At 39.6% G+C, this 25019-nt stretch overlaps 1 protein-coding gene and 1 long non-coding RNA gene across 2 annotated transcripts in view; both read left to right on the top strand.

Annotated features, from left to right (window-relative positions):
• The first annotated feature begins 4764 nt into the window (after window positions 1-4764).
• Window positions 4765-6602, top strand: LOC307257403. The gene is made up of 3 exons (XR_013845093.1): window positions 4765-5209; window positions 6020-6096; window positions 6186-6602. It is a non-coding gene; the product is annotated as an uncharacterized lncRNA (long non-coding RNA).
• Window positions 6603-8817: 2215 nt separating this feature from the next.
• Window positions 8818-25019, top strand: part of ncapd3 (non-SMC condensin II complex, subunit D3) — a 56809-nt gene continuing 40607 nt past the window's right edge. The window contains exons 1-14 of the mRNA XM_080036686.1: window positions 8818-8903; window positions 11665-11837; window positions 13042-13204; window positions 13553-13719; window positions 14342-14506; window positions 16014-16075; window positions 16228-16315; window positions 17438-17571; window positions 18337-18409; window positions 19063-19188; window positions 21349-21601; window positions 22379-22411; window positions 24197-24289; window positions 24754-24827. Coding sequence (XP_079892812.1) covers window positions 8831-8903; window positions 11665-11837; window positions 13042-13204; window positions 13553-13719; window positions 14342-14506; window positions 16014-16075; window positions 16228-16315; window positions 17438-17571; window positions 18337-18409; window positions 19063-19188; window positions 21349-21601; window positions 22379-22411; window positions 24197-24289; window positions 24754-24827 — 1677 coding nt within the window. The 5' untranslated portion in view covers window positions 8818-8830. The remainder of the gene's footprint in view (window positions 8904-11664; window positions 11838-13041; window positions 13205-13552; window positions 13720-14341; window positions 14507-16013; window positions 16076-16227; window positions 16316-17437; window positions 17572-18336; window positions 18410-19062; window positions 19189-21348; window positions 21602-22378; window positions 22412-24196; window positions 24290-24753; window positions 24828-25019) is intronic.

Below are 25019 nucleotides of genomic sequence, written 5' to 3'. Positions count from 1 at the left end.
GTAGCCTACCAAATAGAAAAAAAAAATCGTTTTAGCTTTTAAGCTATTTAAGAATTTCAGGGAACAAATCTGGGTTTTAGTGGTTGACAGGGATCTAAATATGGGTAAATGTCCCGTTCACCTTTGATCAAGAAGTGGTTTTAGCCCCTCACCTTTCTACCGTGCGGCAATAGTGGCTTTTCTGAAGAATTAGTACAGGCAATAACATACCTCAAAGAAATCAGTGATTACTTTCTCTGCTGCCAATGCATTACTACTAGCTGGATTTGGTGATTTAAGCACATATGGGGGGGTTGTCTTTCCAGTTTCTCTTGCAACACCTTTGCACCCCTCCATGCTTCCCAGCCATTACTAAGGTGCCCTCCAACACATGACTTAATATTTTGAAGTGTCAAGTCCAGCTTTTGTATACTCTGCAATAATTAGGTCTGTCAATGTTTTGGTATCTCCAGCATCCGCTGTAGCTATTGTCAGTAGAAGCTTTGATTGTTCATATGATGCAGATAAAAAGCAAAAAAAATATAAATACGTTCTCACATCCAGGGTGGTCCCTCGTTCCTCGTCCCATCCCCCCTGATGGTAAACTCTGCCTGGGCTGCTTCTCCCACGATGGTATCCCCCACAACATGACTCACCCTGCGTTCCGAATCGCATACTTTCTACTATTTAGTATGGTAGAAAAAATATTTGGGATGTCCCAATTATTGTGGCCAGATTTAGGATGGTTAGAAGTACCCGGATGTCATCCGGCCAAGATTTTTAGTGTTGAAAAAAGCATCCTATTTGGGCGATTCTGACCCATAATCCAGTGCGTACGTGAAGTGACGTCACATCAACGGAGCCTCCATATGAAAACAAGCGGGATGCGACGGATACAAAAGCATGAGGCAAGATCAAGGCGCGATGTTATGATGAAATAAATAAATAAAAGTATGTCCCAATTGTAGCATACTGCATCCTAATTAGATTATTTTTATATTTGTATATTCAAAGTATTCAAAGTATCAATATACATTGTAGTTGGGGCGACTGTGGCTCAGTTGGTAGAGCGGGTCGGCCGATGATCAAAGGGTTGGAGGTTCGATCCCCGCCCTGCCACCTGTGTCATAATTGTTGTGTCCTTGGGCAAGACACTTCACCCACCTTGCCTCCTGTGAATGTCGATAGTTAGCCTGCTATCGGTGTATGAATGTGTATGTGAATGGTAACGTGGGAAAGGAAAACAGGTCTCAATGGGATATACCTGTATAAATAAAGGTTTAAAAAAAGTATGTAGAATAGAAAAAAGAAAGAGTATGCGATTCGGAATGCAGGGTGAATGTGCAGATCAGTTTTTCATTTCAGGACTGCTAGCTCAGTGTCTTTTTGATTGTGATTTCTAAATCCTCCCCCTTGTCATTTTGCTGCTTATAACTGGCAGGTCTTCCCCTCTTTCTCCTGCCTTGTGGGTTCCACATTAGGGCCTGTTTTGTAATTGATTTGTGTTTTCTTCTGAGTGTGTGGCCAATCCATTTCCATTTTCATTTTTATTTATTTTTTCCCGACGTGAGGCGGAGTAAAAATCTCACAAAATGGGGACGCGCACAAACCAGGATTATTGGATGCCGTGTGAATAACTGAGGTCAGCCCGGATGCTATATCCATATTATTTACTATCTAAGAAAAAATAAAAAAATAAAACAGACACACTTTCTACACGCTCAAAATATGTACATATATTTCAGGGTGTTGTGCGTCCCTGGCAATAAAAACTTTGGATCTGGAATAAACTCTTTAAGAAATATAGCTTGCGAAAAAAAAGTTGTCTTGTGACACAACTTGCCCCCCGGTGTGGTGTAAGGTGTGCCGTTGGAGAGAATACCATGGGGTAATTTGTGCCATTGATATATATCTCATAAACTGTAATGCAAGACAAATCCATTAGACAATTACTTATTTAAGGTTTATTTAAAGTAAATAAAGTAAATATTTTACAAAGACTGAAAGACAATTTTCTTAAACAAGGCCTAGCAGATCTAATGGTTTTACGTGCAAAGCTCACAATGACAAAGTCACCATCATCATCTTTCTGGCCATCTGAACTCTCATCAGTGGTGTCGTTAAGTGGAATGGAGATGTCAGTCTCTTTTGAGCTACTGTAGACAATCACTTTATTTTGGTGACCAGCGTATACAGCCATGCCAATGGCACAACTCTCAGAAATGTACTTTGCACTAGCTGCTCCGCCCTTGTAGAACCAACTGCCACCTGGTATATGCGATTCCACCTCCATTTCTGCCTTTAAATCAAGGCTCAAAACCCATCTGTACACCCAGTTTTTTCCTCCCCATGAACTATCTTACCTCTGCACTACTATCTTTGTCTATATGTGGATGTATGGGCTTTATGTCTTTTATTTGGGTTATTGTTATTTTACCTTAATTTTTTACCTACTGAATGCACTATGTACAGCACTTTGGACAGTGCAAACTGTTATAAATATGCTTTTATAAATACATTTTACTTACTTACTTATAACTCACCCCAGGCCCTTTGCCACAAATCACCCCAACATATAGACACAAAGTGTACTTAAGCACTTAAACATGTGTCAAATGTTTTCAAACGTGTCTATAATTGTTCAGACACAATAACCAAAAAACCTTGATCATGGACATTTTACTTTGAAAGGCAAAAAACAGTTTTCTGAGCTTAAATGTGCTTATATCTTATTCCATGTTTCTCCCTTCTTTACAGGATGAGTTAAATGGATGGCTCTTCTTAAATATATGGTCACATTTCCAATTTCTTCTATGGTTTTCTAGAAACAAGGGGTGGCACAACTTCCCCACCAGCACAACTCAGGCCACTCTCCCCTATATTGTAAATGACTACATATATATAAAATAAATATATAGATATTATAAATATGGGAAACATCGTTGTGGAGATAAGGCATGGATGGAAAAAAGAAAAAGCATAAGAAAAGAAAGCACACAACACACCAACAACCTTTCCTCAGCCTGGCTGGCACATAACATAAGTCAGGTTGTCTCTAACACAAGTGTATGACTCATTGTCAAACCTTATGAAGCGTTGTGGTGAAGCGTTGTGGTTTTAAGGCATAACAATTCACAGTGAGACTTTACCCTACTATGGGGAGGGAAAAAGGCTTGATTTAGGATACAAATGTCAGCCAATATAATTCAAAGTCAAATGCTATTTTAATGCAATCCAGGTTTGATATTTTAAGGAATTTTGTGAAGTAAAAATTAGAAAACATTAACTTTGAAAATCTCTGACAAAAGAACAGTAGGCCTAATCATGCTTGAATCTGTGTAAGTGTGTCAGTGTTCTCCCTAACACATTTATAGAACACATTGTCAGAACTGATAGACATAGGCTAATGTGCTTTTACATTGGCCTACCCAAAGCTTCAGACATCAAGTCATTTCTAAATGAAAATGAAATAATACATTTCTCTGAAATACTAGCCTAGGCCTACAGTAAACATATGATTGATTTTGTATAAGTGTGTAGCCAACTCAGAGTTGTCCTTAGGCCTACAAGCCCAATTCCGAAAAAGTTGGGATGTTATGTACAATGTTAATAAAACAGAATGTGATCATTTCCTAATCCTTTTCGACATGTATTCAATAAATAACAGTACAAACACATCATATGTATTTGTTTAAACTGATACACTTTATAGTTTTTGTAAATATACACAAATATATAAATTAAAAATTGCAACCCGTTTCAAAAAAGTTGGGACAGAAGCATTTAAAGATTGGGAAAGCTGTAGAATGTTAAAAAAAATACCTGTTTGGATCAATACTCACATAGGCTACAAATAAGGTGATAAAAATGGGCATCCCGTAAAGGTTCAGTCTTCAAGCAAGCAATAGGGTGAGGTTCACCACTACTTTGTGAAGAACTGCAGAGGAAAACCGTCCAACAGATTTAAAACAACATTCGGCGGAGAGAGTGCATCTGGGTGGGGGCCGCAGCCGTATGAAGGTATATGTGGTGCATAAGTCTTTAGCCCATGTAACTGCAGATTTCGAATGCGTAAACTGAAGTCACAAATGTGTAACAGTAGATTTGAAGTCGTAAATATTTGTTTTGCATGTGTACTCCAAAGTCACAAATGTGTAACAGTAAATTTGAAGTCGTAAATATTTTTCTACCATTGTGGACACAAAATAGGGGCTACGAGTTCACAAATCGTTGTTACGGGTGCAAAAATCCTATCCTGTGCATCGCAACTTCAAAGAGTCATGCGCTTGACACTTTTGCTACAATCATTGCAGCACAGTTGGTGCAAAACACATTTGCACACCCGTGTTTTATAATGTGAGAACATGCCCCCAATTTGTGCATTCGTAAACCCAAATGTGAACTAACGCATCAGAAGTTGCACATCTGTGAAAAATGTCCTCTCAAATAAAATGATATCGAGCACAGCATTTTAATGAGCGAGCACAAATCGATGATACAACTGCTCAAATCTGTTCCTACAAGTCTCAGCTGAGGGTTTTCTCTGCTCGAATCTGCTCCTGCAAGTCTCGGCTGTGGGTTTTTTTGCAGGTAGATTTGCACCACGCCCAGGTGGTAAATGTGGTGCAAAAGTGTTTCGTATGCGTAGAACAGATTTGTATCCGTAGAAGGTGGGCGGGACAACATTGTCGCATCATCCAATGAAAGCGCCGGTTGGGACCCGTGACGTCAGCATGTGAACAAACGGAGGAAAAGCCTTTTTCCTTCGTCCCTTTTCACCAGAAATTGTAGGAAATGACTAAATGAGCAACAACAACTATCAAACTAATGCGAAGTAGTAGGTAGTAGTGAATTGAACTCTTTTTCTGTAGTTTTACATTGCATTTTTTAAGTAATGGAGAATTACATTATATGTACTCCAGCCTTTGAGGAAAAGTAGTCCAAGGTGTCTGTAACAGTAAATAAGCCGCGTTAGCTAGCTTTGAGGTGGTTTCCCGATCATTTTAGACAGGACAGGAGGCTTATTATGTGACACGGTGACGTTGAGGAGGGGATACCCATTAAACACCAGGACCTGCGGTCGTTTAATAAACAATTGAGCTGCTTCACAATCTCTGTCCGGAGCCGCAGCAGTGTCTGGACTGACGGTCACGGACACACGGTCGGACACAGACCTAGGGTTTAGCTAGAGCCTACAGGACACGGAGCCATCCCACGGAAACTATGAACTGTAAGTCTGGTTTTCTTATGTTTTTAAACTTCAAAGTTGGTCGGTATAATACGTTCAATGATGAGAAGCAACGTGTGGTTATAATGTATTGCAGGCAGCATAGCTAACCACTAGCTAACAAGTCATAATGGGTATAACAGCTAATGTTCGTTAGCATATTCTTTTAAAGGATGTACCGTTTTTTAAGGCATTTGGTCACTTCTAAGGATGTTAATAATTAACTGTTAACGTAAAATAAGAAGGCTGACCAATGAATCCTTCCGTTAATCAGTTAAAATAATCCCGGCGCTAGCCAGGGAAATATGAGTCAGCTGAATACTGGAGTCTTGTTGCTATAATAATAATCAGCGTGTCTGTATGTCTGCTTTTCTGGGACATCGGCACCTTCATACATAGCCTACTAGTTTTACATCAGGATGTAATGTTAGCATGTGTCGACCTCATATAGAGCGTTTTCTGTCTTAATAGTGGCTATGAAGATCCAAATAAACACATGTGAGCAGTATACCATTCTGCTCAGCCCGTCTCAACATCATGTTGCTGTTTCTGAATAAAAACAGGTAGACAAGCGTCCCATTATGCAAAGGATTTTTTTTTAATTGTGCAGCTCCATCGTGTTTAAATCATATTTTATATCTGTTTTTCCAGCCTGAAAAAAAACATTTACAACTAATTTTAAAAGTCACTAATGACAAGATACCCCCCACGAAGAGAATGAATTGCAGGGCTGTTATAATAAACTATATTGATTAGTTTTTAGCTTTGTGACATTATCTTAACATCTGAATGGCACAATCTGCTTTTCCACAGACTCATCTTGGCTGTCCTGCACAAGGCCTGCACAAGTGTCTGGGATTTCCACCCTGTCAGGGAGAAGCCATTGTACAGTGAGCAGCTACAGTCAGTCCTAACTATTATCCGTCATGTGTTTACTATAACATCACTAATGGGATCTAACAATTGTTTCCGTCCCCAGTGTATGCATTGCTGAGGGAAGGACACTCCAGATAACTGAAGACTTCACTGCTCCTGCTGCCTTGAGAAGATCTCCGAAGATGGAGCAGCGTGGAACTCACCTGGCAGTCACAGCACATCAGTCTGACTCTACACTCTACACACAATTTGTTTTCAATTTTTAGATTGTGATTATTATAAATCTAGACAAAGTCAGATCATACTCAATTCATAATCATATTGATTGCAGTAAATGAGGTGACATACTCAGTCATGTTTATTTGTTTGACATATTAAAAAGGTAGGGGAGATTTTGATTAAATATGGTAAACAGTTGGGCTACAGACCAAGGACTAAGTTACTAGTTTTATGTTTTGTTTTATAAAGTCTTGTTCCGGCACATGCCAGAGCATTTTGGGTATTTTGTTCATTTTCTCTTAATAAAATAATGCCATACAAAACTTTACTTGGAGGTATGCAATTGTGAGTGCATTATAGTTTTAAACTGGTTGATTTGTATTTTTCATTTTGACCGTATGTAAATCCACAAATATTTTAAAAAGTCCAAATCTTGTGATTTGTTTGTGGGGTAAGCTTTTACTATACATTTGTACTGATTGTGCTTTGATGTGATAACTGCAAATCATAAATATAATTGATATAGGGCATTTATTAGTCTTGCTTTAGCAGCATGCAGACCTACTTATTAATGCAGCACGTGATCTGAATTAACATGTTCTAAACTGCATAAAATGTTATGGTGTGACACTTTGTGATTGTGATTAATTAAAGTAATCACTGAAATGAGGTTATATGAAGCTTTGTACCCTGTTCTTCTGGACACGTCACATGAGGTAAGGTGTATAGCAGAACTGTCTGGGGATAAGCACACAGTTAAACCTGATCATCTAATTATCAGTTTGTGATACAAGTAGTGATAATTTCACATGGAAAATGTGAGATAGAGGAACAATTATTCCAATTCAGTTTTAATGTGTCCTCTATACTTTTCTATTGCCTTGTAGAGTAGGTTACTTATTCACTTCACTATTCACACGTTTAAATTAATTAAGCTTACTACATTTAGAAGACTAAGTGTATGATTTATAAGCATATTTCTGGATTTAGATACATGCTGAATACTCTGCAGCAAGATATGTAGGCCTACTTTATTTACTTTGGTCCTCAATGCCTGCAACGTCCTCCTCAACCCCTGCGTGTGGTGTGTTTTAACTTTTAACCATAGATAGTTTTAACAGCCAGGAGCCTTGACAGCGGCTGCGGGACAATAAACTATTGTCGATAGTTAACCTGCTATCGGTGTATGAATGTGTGTGAATGGTAACGTGTAAATGGGAACAGGTCTCCCTTGCAAAAGAGTCTTCGGACTCAATGGGATATACCTGTATAAATAAAGGTTAAAAAAATATATAATGGAAATTCATTCTCTATTTAATAAAACTACTTTTATTAAAATGTAAAGGTTTTAAAGAGAAAAACAGCAGGTTTAAACAGTTACACCAGTGCCAATCACACAGCAGACGTTAACTGACGTCGACGCTGGCCCTTATATCTGCTAAAGTAAACTTGTTTATGACTTTCACTACTGGCATAAGGCTCCGCTGTAGTTCCCTCTTATTCAATTCCCTTATTATTACATTTCCTACATTTTCTGGTGAAAAGAGACGACCATGGACCAGCCATGGACATATAAGGGAGACGACGGAAACAGGCTTTCCCTCAGTCTGTTTAAATGCTGACGTCACAGGTCCCAACCGGCGTTTTCATTGGATGATACGACAATGTTGTCCCGCCCACCTTCTACGGATACAACTCTGTTCTACAGGTACGAAATACTTTTGCACCAAACATAGCAGCTGGACGTGGTGCAAATCTACCTGCAAAAAACCCACTGCTGAGACTTGCAGGAGCAGATTCGAGCAGAGAAAACCCTCAGTTTAGACTTGTAGGAACAGATTCGAGCAGTTGTATCGATGGATTTGTGCTCGCTCATTAAAATGCTGTGCTCGATATAATTTTATTTGTGAGGACATTTTTCACAGATGTGCAACTTCTGATGCGTTAGTTCACATTTGGGTTTACGAATGCACAAATTTTGGGCATGTTCTCACATTATGAAACACGGGTGTGCAAATGTGTTTTGCACCAACTGTGCTGCAATGATTGTAGCAAAAGTGTCAATCGCATGACTCTTTGAAGTTGCGATGCACAGGATAGGATCTGTGCACCCGTAACAACGATTTGTGAACTCGTAGCCCCTATTTTGTGTCCACAATGGTAGAAAAAATATTTACGACTTCAAATTTACTGTTACACATTTGTGACTTTGGAGTACACATGCAAAACAAATATTTACGACTTCAAATCTACTGTTACACATTTGTGACTTCAGTTTACGCATTCGAAATCTGCAGTTACATGTGCTAAAGACTTATGCACCACATATACCTTCATACAGCCGGACCCTTCTTCTCCGCAGACCGGAGGGTGCAGGTTTGGTTCTGGTTCAGCCTAACAGACCGTAGCTTGCTCCAGGTCAGAAGATGGCAGTAGTGAGAGCTCGAAGAGTACCGCAATAAAAAAAGAAGACGAAGAAGAATTAGAAGTTTCTCTGCGCATGTGTGGCAGTTTGATGTTTCGGGCGGGATGATTCAAGACCAAAACAAGATGGATTTGATATCTGCGCTGCACTTTCTGAAGTTAAATGCAATTCCAGAAGGTAACCATTTGTAAATTGTGAACGATGTAAACGATATTTCTAATGTTATTGTTGAAAACAATAAATTTGGATATGTTAATGCAGTCCTCCAGGCTGGCTGTATGTAAAGTGGGCTGCTAACGTATTTCCCGGGATTCGTGACCTGTCAAAAGTAGCGCTGTGAATCCCATTCATTTATCCTTTAAAATTAATAAATTCCGTTCGATTTTGAAGAAAAACATCGTTAAAACGAAACTTGAGACTTTAAACCTGAATCTGTGGGAGCCGAAGGAGAATTCGGCAAAAGATTGAAGCCTCTCTGTCATACCATTAAACACACACACGTCCTATTTTTTTTCTATATATAAAATTAAACACAATAAGCTGACGTGTCTACTTGTGTGACCAGACCACTTGCATAATAAATAAATCAACTATCAGCAGCAGTCATGGAGGGTAGGAATAGTTAGTCAACACCATAGAAATGAGTATCCTCTTCCTAATATCATAAGCGTCCTTTGAATTATATTTTGTCGTGTTCTTTTAATAGTTAAATATTGTCCCACGTAACGGCTTACGTTTAGGCAAATAACAATTTTCTTTAGAATGAATCCTGTATAGATTTAGATTCCAATGTGTATTTGTTACTACTATTAACCATCCTTCACGTCATGTTTAGTACTAGCATTGTCCTACGGTCCTACCAGACCATCGTACTTCCCCTGCGTTCCAATACCCATACTTCCTTACTATTTAGTATGCCAGAAAAATATTTAGGATGTCTCAATACATGCATGTCAATTGTAGTATGCTGAAAATACCTAGATGCCCCACTAACTCCAATAGCATAGTTTCATTTCTCAACATAATGAAAAAAAACTTTAGTATGTAGTGTAGTAAAAAGAAAAAGTATGTGATTTGGAACGCAGCCAGGGATAGTTTCATTTGTACAGAAGTGAAAATTGAGCAGAAGTAGTAGGCGGGCGGTGCCGGGCTAGGTTGGTACTAAGGTAATTGTCAGAGGTATTTCTGTCCTCTTGATGCTAGAGACCTCATTTTGTCCTGTATGCAGGAGAAAATGAAACATCTTAACATTTACTCTGTGCTCTTCATGCTTTAATTAAAGTATGCCTTCTGTAAATTCTCTTTGTTGGGTCAACTAATGATGTTCATTTCTGCATTCACAATAAGCCTGATGCCCTCTCTGATCCATAATATCCTTACTCAAGACTCACACATCTTCAGGGTTCTCACAAATCAACTTCCTTGTCATGCTTGTCCAGCCCCTTTAGACGTTTGTTTGTACAAAAGTGTCGGGTAAATGTTAGAGGCCTCTGCAAGCTGTTCTCCCCCCATGTTCTCTGCATCAGGCAAATCCACCCTGACTTAAACAGGTGAATATCATTCCAAAACTTGTTCATTCCCTGTGTTCCGAATCGCATACTTTCTACTATTTAGTATGGCAGAAAAAAGATTTAGTATGTCCTGATTTTTGTTGCCAGATTTAGGATGGTTAAAAAGACCCGGATGTCTACTACATTCAAGAACTTCAGTGTTGAAAACAGCATCCTATTTGGGCGATTCTGACCAATAATCCAGTGCGAACCTGAAGTGACGTCACATCAACGGAACCTCCATATGAAAACAAACGGGGATACGACGAATATAAAAGCAAGAGGCAAGATCAAGGCGCAATGTTATGATGAAATAAATAAGTAAAGGTATTTCCCAATAGTAGGCCTACTGCATCCTAACTAGATTCTTTTTATCGTCGGGTGTAGTGTAGTATGTAGAATAGAAAAAAGAAAGAGAATGCGATTCGTAACGCAGGGTCAATCTCCTGTCTGGGCTTGGCCCTTTCCTGAAGGTGGAACTCTCCCCTCAGAGGGGGTGGGGGGTCTGTCAGTCAGAGCCTCATCAGGAGAAAAAGAAGTAGGCCTAAAAGAATGAGAAAGAAAGCAGCAACACATCAAATAGAGAAGACGCTGAATTCCATTTTTTAGGAGACATGCTGCCTTAACATCAGGCAAATGGATTGTATAGTACGCTCCGACTGGCCAGATTAAACGGGACAAGTTAAAAATCTAGTTTTAGTTCTGAAGCAGTAATGTAACTTGCGTCTGTTAGTAGACCCTGTAGTTCACCCCTCACACTCCCTGCGTTCCAAATCACATACTTTTTCTTTTTACTACACTACATACTAAAGTACAGAATAGCTTTTGGGCCACAGGAGAGAAAAAAAAACTCAGATAAGGAAGTTTTTTTTTTATATTATGTCGAGAAATGTCAAGAATAAAGACAAATACTCCAAAATGCTATCAGATTCAGATTGATTTTATTTGTCATTGCACCGTTACAGAACAACTAAATGTTATTTCAGTTCACCCCCCGCCAAGGTGGACAGGAGAGAGTGTAACTGTAGAGTCGTCTAGCGTGGGCCGCGCCCCTATTGGAGTTAGTGGGGCACTTATGTATTTTCAGCATACTGCAATTTCTTTTTCTGGCGTATTAAATAGTAGGGAAGTATGGGTATTGGAATGCAGGGACTGTTTCAGCCAGGGCCAGCCGCACACAGCCTTCATGGGGAATGTGTGGTTGGTGGTCATCACGAGACAACCATGGCTTGGAGTTTGAGAAATGTCAGTTTGAACATTTTAAGGGACGCATTCTTCATAGTAGGAATCTGACTTTTTTTTTGGGGTCAAACATTTGCCAGCTGTTTCATTTCCCACAGAATACTGTCTCTCACTTGAGTTAATGTGATGACTGTTGTGATTCTCAGCCTGGGTGGATGCAGTGTGGGACTCGGAGTTCACTGAGAGAAAAGCACTGGATGAAAACATAGAGGAAGAACTGGTAGTCGGTGGAGATGCTGAGGCCTTCAGAACCCTGTACCATTGTTTACTGGCACACGCCAATGACCAACAGACAGCTGGCAAAGATGGAGCCTCACAGGTAAAACTACACACACACACAACACACACACAACACACACACACACACACACACACACACACACACACACACACACACACACACACACACACACACACACACACACACACACACACACACACACACACACACACACACACACACACACACACACACACACACACACACACACACACACACACACACACACACACACACACACACACACACACACACACACACACACACACACACACACACACACACACACACACACACACACACACACACACCACACACAGTCTGCCATATAGCATACATACGGCTGTAAAGGCAGCTGTGCGCCCCTAGCATGTTTTACTCTGGTGCTGTAAGCGGAATGGTCAGTTTAGCTAACTTCCTGTCAGTGACTGCAGTTAGCAGTCCCCTCCCTCGTCCCTACGTCGCCACATTAATGCACTGCGGTCTTCAATCAGCAGGTTATCTAGCATCATCTCAGATCCATAAGTGTTATAAAACATGATAAAAACCATCAAAACAGACATTGTTCTGCGGGTGCACCGGCAGTGAGACGGGTGCCGGTTTGTAGCGTTCTTTCTTCTGATTGGATATCACTTTCGGGATCCCCGAACAATTTAATTTGCCGATTACATGCAGAGCAGCTGACTGAGAGATCGGAGGTATGAAACGCGCACACTATATAAGTGATCACTATATGAATAAAGAGCGATTTAATACTTATATTAACCTAAATATATCGCTCACTTCAACTTCAACTTTAACTGGAAATGATATGTCACTTTTTTTTGTTGGTAATCTTCCACCATCTAAGTTTCTGATGGATTTCCTGCTTAACAGCCCAAAGGTGTGCTAAAAACAATCATTTGCATTTTTTTTAAATTAATATTATTATTCAAATCAAGGGTCTAACAATCACAACAATTCAGTCTATGCCTCCCTTTTTATTTTGATATTTTTTGTTTTCCCCCAAATATGACTATTCATGCTTACTTTGTACATTAAATAGACATCACCACAAATATATTGTGTATGGAAAAGTGTTTCTTTTCTGATGCTTGCTTAGTTTTTATGAACAAACAAACAACTAAATGATTTGTATAGTGCAGTGAGATGACCTCACAGGTAGATAACCTATCTAGTAAGTTTACTATGACCTTTGATGTAGATGTGTTATTATTCCCTCCTCCCCTGTGTTACTGTGCAGAGTATCTGGGCCACTTTGGGGGAGAACGGAGTGTCTGTCAAGTCCCTGGTGGCTGTGCTCTCCTTCTTTGTCCAGGGAGCAACGGCCAAAGCGGCCCACGTCAAGCGGAGAGTGAGCGCTCTGCACGCTGCCTCACTCTACCTGCTGCTGCTGGGGATCCCAGGTCAGTTCATCTAACCCATTAGACACATAAGAAAGGGCCACAATACGGTTTCATCTTTTTATTTTCTTCTTTGGACTATTGAAACAAGGAGAACATACTGTTAATATCCTTGTTTTACTTATCAGCTAGTATGTGTGTATTAGTCATCCACTGTGTCGTATACGTTGCTTATGAAATACATTTCAGAGAGTTTTAGTGTTATCAATTTACTCCTATGTTGTAAGCCTACTAGAAAAGCAGATTGGATTTTACACTTTGAACATATTGTGCATTTTGAGACATACAGCAGTATTCAAACAGAAGCAGCCAGAACATCCTTTTAGAGCGTCATCATGTCCATTCTTCCAGGGAGCATTGCCAACAAGGTGTTCCATGAGGTTCTACTGGACACATGCTCTGACCTGAGCTCTCACTGCTGGCCTCAGGACAACGGGAAGAAACGCAAGAAGGACGGCCTGAAGAGCTCCCAGGCCGAGGGCAAGCGCTCCAGACCACAGCGCAAGGATCATCACGAGGTATTAAACTCCTATTAGTGTCTGAGCTATGACACCTCCCCTCCCTATGACCCTTCCCCCATCCCCAATGTGCAAGTCCTCATAGTTTGAGAATTGCCTTTTTTCCCTTAATTTTTCCCTTTTTGTTTTCCTTTTTCCATCTATGATGAGGGGCGCGGCCCAGCTAGACGACCCTACAGTTACACTCTCCTTTCCCCCCATGTTATTGGTCACTGTCTTTCTATGTTTCTTGGCGGGGTGTAAACTGAAAAGTCATTTCGTTGCTCTGTAACATGTGCAATGACAATAAAGTTGATTCTCATTCTATTATCAGCGATCATTCAAACCTACACACACCACTAATCACACAATCACACTTGTCACGGGCACAAAATTTGGCGTAGAGTAGTCTAATGCACCTAGCTGTTGTTCATCTGCTGTGGTCCAAAATCAGAGACTCATTTGTCACTCTGTTTCAGTCGGCTCCTTGTGCGATAGCTGTGTTCACCTGCTGTGTTCATTATTCCGTGTCTCAAACTGATAGCCAGTTACAAAATGCTGTATTATTAAAATGACATTTGGTAGATTGAATATAGTTGAGGCTGTGTGTGGAAGTGACCATGCCTGTTGCTGTTGTCTTCAGATGGAAGTGGAAGAGGAAGAGGAGGAGGAAGAGGAGCTTCATTTCTCTACTCAGGACCTGATGAAGATCAGAGATGGTGTGGTTCTCTTGGTCCAGAGCCTCCTCAGACTCCTGCAGACATTCCCACTCAAGGACAGACCCCAGAGCGCCAGCAGCTGCACACAGGTAACTATTGACTCAATGCTTTCCATGGAGATTTAAGGTGGAATGGTCAATTTCAATAGCCTGGAAATCCAGACCCATACCTAGAACGATAGAGGGTCTGGCCACGATCAATAGACCTTCCCAACTCAAGGGGCGGCTCCTACTCGTGCATTTCAAATGCCACTGCATTTGACCAATCAGAGCAATGAACAAGGTGAAGTATTAAGCCCAGGTCGTTTAGCGAACATAGAGTTGACTGTTAAATTAAACTTTTGCCGTGGTCGGTCGGCAAAACAGAACATTCCTCTTACTTGCTAATGAAAGATTTGAGTGCCTTTCAAGTCGTAAAGGGTCGAGGCCAAAGCCGTCTCAAACTCAAACAACATATCCGCAGCCATCTTTGATGTTTACTATCACGGCTTCGACGCATAGCTTCGAAGGAGCACTGTCGTCATCAGGTTTCGTACGCCCCAGAGCACCATACATAGGGCTCTGGCCCGCCCATATCAGATAACCAATTGAAATGTAGCTCAGGATTTCTTGACATATTTAATGAGCTTCAATGGAGAGTGCCCAGACCAACAGGCGCAGCACATTTAATTTGCCAGCGCCTAGCGGCAGGTCTGGATTTCCAGGCTACAATTTCAACCTTAAACTGCTGAAACATCCAACTGAACTTGAACACCCTCCTATTTCTCTGAAATCACCGCTGTGGAAGTGTTTTTGCGTTCCCAGTTTGCAGGCTATGCTATGCTATGCTCGTGTAGCATACTGGCCCCAAACATACTTTTTCGTAATGCGTGTGTCCATGGACTCGTCTGGTCGTGCCGTATTATTAATTTATTATTGTATTTGCATTATACCGCGACGTGCATTGCGGAATGTTTGTCCCTTGCAGTGTTCCTAAAGTACGTACATTTCCCATTAAAAGTAGGCTACATTTAAAAACATGTACATTGATTAAAATAACACTTCGGTTTATTACCCCACATTAGTAACATATTCCACTCTGTGATTAATAAATAAACAATACACTTTTATTAATAATAATAATAATAATAATAATAATAATAATAATAATTTTCATTTTTTCATTTTCCTTTATTTATTCTCGAAAGATCAATTGAGGGTTACCCTCTTTTACAATGACGTCGAGTCAATAATGATGATGATGATAATAATATAATCCTGTTGTGTTGTGAAATGAAAGAATGCACTACAATGATGAGAGCAGGTTTTTTGTTCTCCAACTATATTGGTATCATCCAAATCTCTGCTGCCCTGTTGTTTCTCAGATGAGCTGTGTTTCCTCATTCTTTTTTTTTTCCATGAATGATTTTTATTGAACCTTTTCTTTTTTTAACAAACACACAAAACATTTATAACGCCACCCACCCCACACCCCAAACAATCCTTGGATAGATGACATATGAAATGACATAAAAAAATTAAAAAACATATTAAAAACAGTTACAAAAGAGACAACTACATGAATAATACACCTTAAGTGTTTCCTCATTCTTTACAGATCTTCAGTAAGCTGCTGTACCTTGAGCCGGTGGTTGGAGAGCTAAGCTTTGCTGCTGGACAGTGAGTTCTCTTACCTGTGTCTGTCTGTCTGTCTGTCTGTCTGTCTGTCTGTCTGTCTGTCTGTCTGTCTGTCTGTCTGTCTGTCTGTCTGTCTGTCTGTCTGTCTGTCTGTCTCCGGAGCTGACTGACTGTTGTGTCTTGTCTCCACACAGAGATGCCACCAAGCTGAGGAGTGTTCCTGAGCTGGCTTTCCACGGCCTGCAGCTGCTCTGCTCGCCCAAACATGGGGATCAGAGAGAGGTACCACACAGCAACTAAAACATGCATTTCGTTAGCCTCATAACATAATTGCCTAAATCATATTTACTCTACTCTATTCTACATCTACTCTACTCTACTTCTACTTTACCCTACTCAATAAACCTTAAAATATGACTTAGGCAATTATGCTATTAGGCTAACGAAAAGTAGATGTAGAGTAGAGTAGATGTAGAATAGAGTAGATGTAGAGTAGAGTAAATATGGTTTAGGCAATTATGCTTTGAGGCTAACGATTTCCTTTTTTACAACAATTCATAATTTCCATTCACAAATATGTTCCATGTCCCCCATTTTCTTTATAAATCACAAAAAACAGCATTCTCCCTTAGACTAGAACAGAGGGATAAATAATAACAAAACAGACTAATGTTTTCCTCTTAGATTAACCCTGGCTGCATCTGTAAAACCATTCAATACAATTTCAACACGAGACACAGCTGTGGAAATTAAACAATGCATTTCTGACAGAAACTGCGTGGGAATGCGGAGAGCTGAAATAAATTGATGTGGATAGTGTTAGAAATAGCACTTTTAAATCACTTAAAACATTTTGAACTGTAAGGGTGGTAAAACAACGTGGCAGTCAACCAGACAGCTGAGTGCTTTTCTTGGTGATTTAGAAGCAGAATGTTCAGAAACAGTACTTCTTTAATAAGTATATGAGCTGAACGGTGACATGTTTTGGTCTGAACTGGGCTTAAGAAGAAAGAAAATTCCCTGCGTTCCAAATCACATACTTTTTCTTTTTACTACACTACATACTAAAGTACAGAATAGTTTTAGGGCCACAGGAGAGAAAAAAAATCAGATAAGGAAGATTTTTTCTCATTATGTCGAGAAATGTCAAGAATAAAGACAAATACTCCACTTATGTATTTTCAGCATACTACAATTGACGTGCATGTATTGGGACATCCTAAACTTTTTCTGGCATACTAAATAGTAGGGAAGTATGGGGATTGGACGCAGGGATTGACTAGACAACATCTTTATTAGTGAAAAGTGAACAGAAATAAACCACTCCAATGCTTTTAAAATGGGAAGATATTGTGATCATTTGTTCCAGAGAGAAGTTTGTAATTATATCTGCTATGTGTCCAGTCCCTGCGCAGGGTTTTCCACCGGCTCCACTATGTGATCCTGATGATGACTAAAGGCAACAGAGGGAAGCCCACCCTCCTCACACCGAGCCAGGCCATCCTCTCCACACGCAACCAGGCCATCCATTTTGTCTGGTAAAACAGCAGTGTATTAATCAATATCCTATTTCACTACAGTTATATTTATTTCCTTTGTACAGTATTCTATTTTCGTCTACATTTAAATTAACTTTATTTTACATTCTACTTTATATTTCTATGGTGCACCTTATCTCTACACTTTGTATCTGCACTGTGCCCTTGCAATACTATGTTTATTATTTGTGTCTCAGGTGTTGCTCTCTTCACACAACCAAACAGTAGAATTGCTTGTATAAATTTGAATATTATATGATTTGGTACGATAGCCACACATCTATCGGTTATTTGTAACAATCACATTATTTATTGCAACAGTCATTGTCGAAAGCATGATGACATCAACCAACCTCATCAAACGTAAAACATACATCAAAGGTGCTACATCAAAAACATAATCTTACATAAAGCATTCATACAACATACCAAAAGTCTACAATACATCACACAACAATCAAAACAAACCTAAACCTGTCTAATACATACAGTAGCTCACCTTGTCATTTATCTCTTCAATAGTTGGGAAAAAGAAAGTGCTTGAAAATGAATCGACTAAGTCACAAATGAATGGATAGATAGTAGTTATCATAGTCATACTTATGTCAAATCTATAAGATCAATAAAAAATACATCGTTGGTGCATGGAGTGTACTGGATTGGAACTAACGCTAGCATCAGGATCTATTGGTTGGCTTGTTAAACTGCAGACATGTTAGGAACGGTGTATTCATGTGTTCATGGTTGATGTGTTTGTGATTGCAGTCATCTGGTGGGTGAGCTGAAGGAGGTGGCTCCGCCTCTCCTGCAAATCCTTCTACAGCATATCTGCTTCCAGGTGATTCCTCCAGCACAAACCACAGCATTTTATTTATCCTTTACTTTTCCAGGGAAAATAACATTGACCCTGTGTTCCAATACCCATACTTCCATACTATTTAGTATGCCAGAAAAAGAATAAGGATGTCCCAAACATGCATGTCAATTGCAGTATGCCAAAAATACCTAGATGCCCCACCAGCTCCAATAGCATTTAGCAGTATTCGTCTTTATTCTTGACATTTCTAGAGATAATGAAAAACAAACTTCTTTATCTGATTTTTTCTGTGAGTTTAGTTTGTAACAGTTTTGCCTTCACAGTGTGTAACCAAATAATATTCTACTGTTTAATTTAAAACTGGGGTATATGATTTCTGATTGGTCAAAGTTTTACACTTTGACCAATCAGAGCGAGGCTCCGATTCTCTGTTCTTTGCGTGTCAGGGAGGGACCAAAGAGAACAATTGGAGCGGTTGAGGTATTTGGATTCGAATCTCTATCCCAGCTGCTATTTTCTCCCCAAATCATATACCCCAGCTGTATCAACTGTTTATGTTGAAGTTGTAAAGGCACTAGCATCCAAAGATATTTACAGGTTGCTAAAATATTTTCTTGTGACATTAGCTCACTGCATTAATATACCTGTGTCATAATGCTTGTGTGGATGTCTAGATGGTGGAGAAGAGCGAGTTTCGAAATCACGGAGCCCAGGCTGTGGGTATGCTGACGTCTCACATGGGAAGTACAGACTACGCCCGCTTCGTCAAGTGGCTCTTTAACTTCTCCAGACACTCCAAGGTACCACGCTACATGTCACTGTATTTCTATCTTATATTGTTGGAATGATTCTGAATATATGATGATAGAATAATCAAGTATTAGCCAACACGGGCAAATGAGAAGGTAATTATTGTGTTAGAAAATGGAGTCAGTGTACTATATGGTGGCCACCAGCAGCAACAGACTAAGGGGCTGTTCACATGGCAACGTTTTCAACATAATACGCAAATGTATAATATGTTTCGGGCCATTCTTATACACGACATCAGCGTTTTGGGGGGTCTGAAAACCAAAGCCTTAGGAACCAGGTTTCAAAGAGACATCTGTTGAATTACAAAATTCCAGCATCGCCATTTTAAACTAGCAAATCCTTTCCCAGTGGAAAAGATGACATCACGGCTCCTCTACGAACAACATGGGCATTACACTTGCAGTCAAATAGCCACACGCAGGTTAGAAGACCATATAAACGGATAAGCGAAGTTTGCATTGTTATCTGTGATACGTTTATTAGCGCTCCTCCGACAAATGAAATATTTGCTGCACACTTACGTCGATCAGCGGAGACGGATTATTTACATGCGCCAAGTTGCACCTGAAGGGATATCTACTACTACTACAGAGATTTAGGTCTCTTTAGCTGATCCGTGTGTATGCGGACCGTGTTCAAAAAACACTGTCTTCTGAACACAGAAGTTTTTAAAAATGAAACGTAAAGTAAAAAACTTTCCTGTTTTAAGCGAGATGGTTGTAGTGTAAACGCAGCCTAAATATGTGTCAGGCATTTATCGGTTGAATCCTTCCCTGCATTCCAATACCCAAACTTCCCTACTATTTAGTAGGGGAGAGTGGCCTGAGTTGTGCCACTTTTTACTCAAAGTGATTTTAAAGTGAGGTCTTGACAGTAAAGTCTCCAACTCAAATATGGACATATATTACAGGGTGTTGTCCATCCCCGGCAACAATAACTTTGGATCTGAAATCAACTGTTTAAGAAATATAGCTTTCGGAAAAAAAGTTGTCTTGTGGCACAACTTGCCCCCTGTGTGGTGTAAATTGTGCCACAAGAGAGAATACCATGGGGTAAATTGTGCCATTGATATATATCTCATAAACTGTAATGCAAGACAAATCCATTAGACAATCACTTATTTAAGGTTTATTTAAAGTAAATAAAGTAAATATTTTACAAAGATTGAAGGACAATTTTCTTAAACAAGGCCTAGCAGATCTAATGGTTTTACCTGCAAAGCTCACAATGACAAAGTCACCCTCATCATTTTTCTGGCCATCTGAACTCTCATCAGTGGTGTCGTTAAGTGGAATGGAGATGTCAGTCTCTTTTGAGCTACTGTAGACAATCACTTTCTTTTGGTGACCAGCGTATACAGCCATGCCAATGGCACAACTCTCAGAAATTTACTTTGCACTAGCTGCTCCGCCCTTGTAGACAGTGCAAACTGTTCTAAATGTGCTTTTATAAATACATTTTACTTACTTACTCACTTATAACTCACCCCAGGCCCTCTGGCACAAATCACCCCAACCCCAGAATTTTGGATAATAAGCATGATGCAGCAGTTTAGGGCTGACATCGTGCTAACTGTATAGACACAAAGTGTAGCATACTGAAGCACTAAAACATGTTTTCAAACGTGTCTATAATTGTTCAGACACAGTAATCAAAAAACCTTGATCATAGAAATTTTACTTTGAAAGGCAAAAAAACAGTTTTCTGAGCTTAAATGTGCTTATATCTTATTCCATGTTTTTCCCTTCTTTACAGGATGAGTCAAATGGATGGCTCTTCTTAAATATGTGGTCACATTTCCAATTTATTCTATGGTTTTCTAGAAACAAGGGGTGGCACAACTTCCCCACCGGCACAACTAAGGCCACTCTCCCCTATGCCAGAAAAAGATTTAGGATGTCCCAATACATGCACAACGTCAATTGTAGTATGGTGAAAATACATAAATGCCCCCCTAACTTCAATAGCATTTTGGAGTATTCGTCTTTATTCTCGACATTTCTCAACATAATGAAAAGAAAATATTAATTATCTCTCTCACGTGGACCTAATACTCTTCTGTACTTTAGTATGTAGTAGAAAAAGTATGTGATTTGGAATGCAGGGATAGTGTACATGTGTCATGTTGTGCTGTCTCTGTGTATAAGATGGTGCACAGGCTGTTCTCTGTGGACGTTGTGATGGTTCTGCTGGAGCAGCCAGAGAGGAGTGCAGAGGGGTGTGAGGAGCCCGAGCTGGTCTGCTTCATGCCACACAGGTTCCTGATCCAGAGTCTGCTGTTCAACCGGCGCATAGACGATTCCCCCACGGTGCAAGGCCACGCCCTGGCCAGCCTGGCCCAGTGTCTGGAGCTGCCTTCACTCAACGCCACACAGGCTGTCCACAACCTCTTCTCTGCCAGTAAGAAAGCACACGCACACACACACACACACACACACACACACACACACACACACACACACACACACACACACACTGCTAGGAAAACTGGCTTTTTCCTGTAAAGTTCATGTGAGAATGGACCATCAACGCGAAAGATGTTGCAGTGGTTAATGACCTGGAGACGTGGGATGTAATCCCGGCGATGGAAACCTTAGTTTTCCCTGGTGGAGACGAGACGGTGTGGATCCTCTGGCAGCATCTGAAGTCTTCCTGCATCCACACTATTCGCACTTTACTGGTCAATGATCAAATTTCTTTGTGATTTTCTCTACTTATGACATCTATTGCAGTATGTCCGTCCTGGGAGAGGGATCCCTTACTCTGTCGACTCTCCCTGAGATTTATTCAATTTTTTTTTTATTCCCGGTTAAGGGTTTTTACTGGGAGTTTTTCTCAGCCGAGCTAAGGGTGTAAGGGCAGGGTGTCATATTGTATCATATTGTATGAAATGTAAAGCCCACTGAGACAAATGTATTTGTGATTTTGGGCTATACAAATAAAACTGATTTGATTTGATTTATGTGGTACAGTAGAGGAATTTTGCGCTAATTCGGCATGTTAAACTAGGATTAGTTTTTGAAGTATGAAAAACACTGATGGGGGAATCAAATAATTATTTGATTTATTTAAGGGCACATTTTGATATTTCTTAATAGTTGCTATGTTTGTATCATGAAGTGTTTCTCTGGACCCCTTTCCACTAACGTAACCTCTCTTCTCTCTCTCTCTCTACAGCTGGAATGCAGACCGTCTTTGAAGTCACAGAAGGTTCAATCTTTTGTTTCTTTATTACAGAGTTTTGTTTGGCTCACTACACATTGAGTTCTATTTCTGTAGTTGTGTCCTTCATTCCTATTGGTAATATTTAAATCTATTTACAAAGTTACAATTTTTAGGACTGCAATCATGGTGAGATTGTTAAAAAGTACAAGAGAAATTAGTATTCGGACTAATAGGTTGGAAACAAACTTCCAGGTTAGTCAAACCTATTGGGAGACAAAGAGAATATGAGTATGTGAAAATAGACAGTTTCACACACTCATTCAGACCACTTTCTACTGAACTTACTTTAGTTTAGCACAGTGTCCATGTTCAATCGGGGACTATCGTGCAAAAGTTAATTTATTTCAGCTTAAAAGGTGAAACTAATATATTATATAGACTCATTACATGCAAACTGAGATATTTCAAGCCTTTTTTTGGTATCATTTTGATTATTATGGTGTATAGCTTGTGTAAACCCCACATTCAAAATCTCAATTTTTTTTTTAAATATTACATAAAATCAATAAAAAAGGGATTTTCAATACAGAAATGTCAGCCCTCTAGAAAGTATAATCATGCATATGTACTCAGTACTTGGGTTAAAGTCAAAGTCAAAATTATTTCTATAGCACATTTAAAAACAACAGCAGTTGACCAAAGTGCTGTACAAGATACAATACAAAATAACATATAAGATACATGAAAAAAAAGTTAGAAGTGTCAAAGTCTCGACTTGTGTTAAAGGCCAATGCAACAAAAGTGAGTCTTCAGCAACGTATTAAACTGTTCAACTTTACAGGGGTCCAGGTTCTATTCATTCACACACAGTCATACTGGTGGTGGTAAACTACGGTAGTAGCCACAGCTGCCCTGGGGCAGACTGACAGAAGCGTGGCTGCCAACACCAGCAGATGACATGGTGCCCCAAATAATTACTGACTGTTGAAACTTGTCTGTGGTCTTCAAGCAACTTGGATGTTGTGCCCCTCCACTCTTCCTCTAGACTGTGGGACCTTGATTTCCAAATGAAATCATGCTTCTGTCTGCTGACAAGCTTTATGGAGATGACTATTTCCATTTCCAGCAAGACTTGGCACCTGTCCACAGTGTGAAAACCACTAGTAACTGGTTGACTGACCATGGTAATACTGTACTTGGCCATACACCTCTCCTGACCCGAACCCCATAGAGAAACTATGGTCTATTGTCAAGAGGCAGATGAGACACACCAGAGCCAACAATACAGACGAGCTGAAGGCCTCAATCAAAGCAACCTGGGCTTCCATAACACCTCAGCAGTGTCAATGCAATTATGCATGCAAAATAAGATCCCAGACCAAGTATATAGTTGATGAATGAAAACACTTATCAAAAGTGCGACATTTCTGTATTATAAATATGGAATATTCTAATATTTTTAGATGCTGGATTTTTTTTTCCATGAGCTGTAAGCGGGAATCCTGAAAAGTTAAACAAAAAAAAAATGCCTGAAATATATCACTGTCTAATACATCTAAAATATATTGAACTTTCACTTTTTATTATTAAATTAGATAAAAAAAATAGCTTTTCCATGATATTCTACTAATATGAGTTTCACCTGTATGTTATAAAGATAAAAAAAAAAGCTGCATTACACAAAAGAGAACATAGATAGATATGGACCACTATCTACATTCAATAAGTAGCTGTTGAATGTAGTGGACATTGATATCAAGGCCTGGTTCAGTGAGGTGCGTATTGGTTTGAAGTGTGAGTGTTTAATATATGTAAAACTCTTTGTTTCAGGAAGCGTCAGTTCCCAACAGACTCAGAAAACCTTCCGCACTCTGCCATTCAGGACTGTGGAGATGAGCAATACGGATAGCTTTGGCTGTGACGGTGAGACAAGTCAAACCAACCTCACCCTGCGTTCCAAATCACATACTTTTTTCTTTTTACTTCACTACATACTAAAGTACAGAAGAGTTTTAGGGTCACACAGGAAAGAAATAAAAATCAGACAAGGAAGATTTTTTTTCATTATGTCGAGAAATGTCAAGGATAAAGACGAATTTGAATGAAGTTAGTGGGGCATTTATGTATTTTCAGCATACTACAATTTGATGTGCATGTATTGGGACATCCTAAATCTTTTTCTGGCATACTAAATAGTAGGGAAGTATGAGGATTTGAACGCAGGGTCAGTGTCACTCAAATGATTCTTATCTACATGCATTAGGTACTGGGTGCCATTTTGAAAAAGATGTGCAAGAATTCTTTACACACTTGTATTATTATATAAATATTTTTATACACATGAAATTGACTCAGAGACGTAAGCTGTTATGTCTTTTCCGATGCAGCAAAAGAGAACCTGGCTCTTCTCCTCCGACGAGTTAAAGACCCAAAGACCAACGTGAGGAAATCTGCACTGCAGGTATGGGGGAACATTATTCTATCACATGTACAGTATCCTATTTCACTTCAGTTATTATGGCTTTTACTTTTTTATTCCCATATACAGTATTCAATTTCACTTATATCTAGGGCTGTCAAACGATTCAAATTTTTAATCACAGGATTCTGTGGATTAATCATGATTAATCACGATTAATTTTACCATTCAAAA

The sequence above is a fragment of the Ammodytes marinus genome (assembly GCF_949987685.1).
Source record: "Ammodytes marinus genome assembly, chromosome: 11".
Taxonomy (NCBI): Eukaryota; Metazoa; Chordata; class Actinopteri; order Uranoscopiformes; family Ammodytidae; genus Ammodytes; species Ammodytes marinus.
Note: the sequence above shows the minus strand (reverse complement) of the source record. Positions and strands in the feature narration are given on the sequence as shown.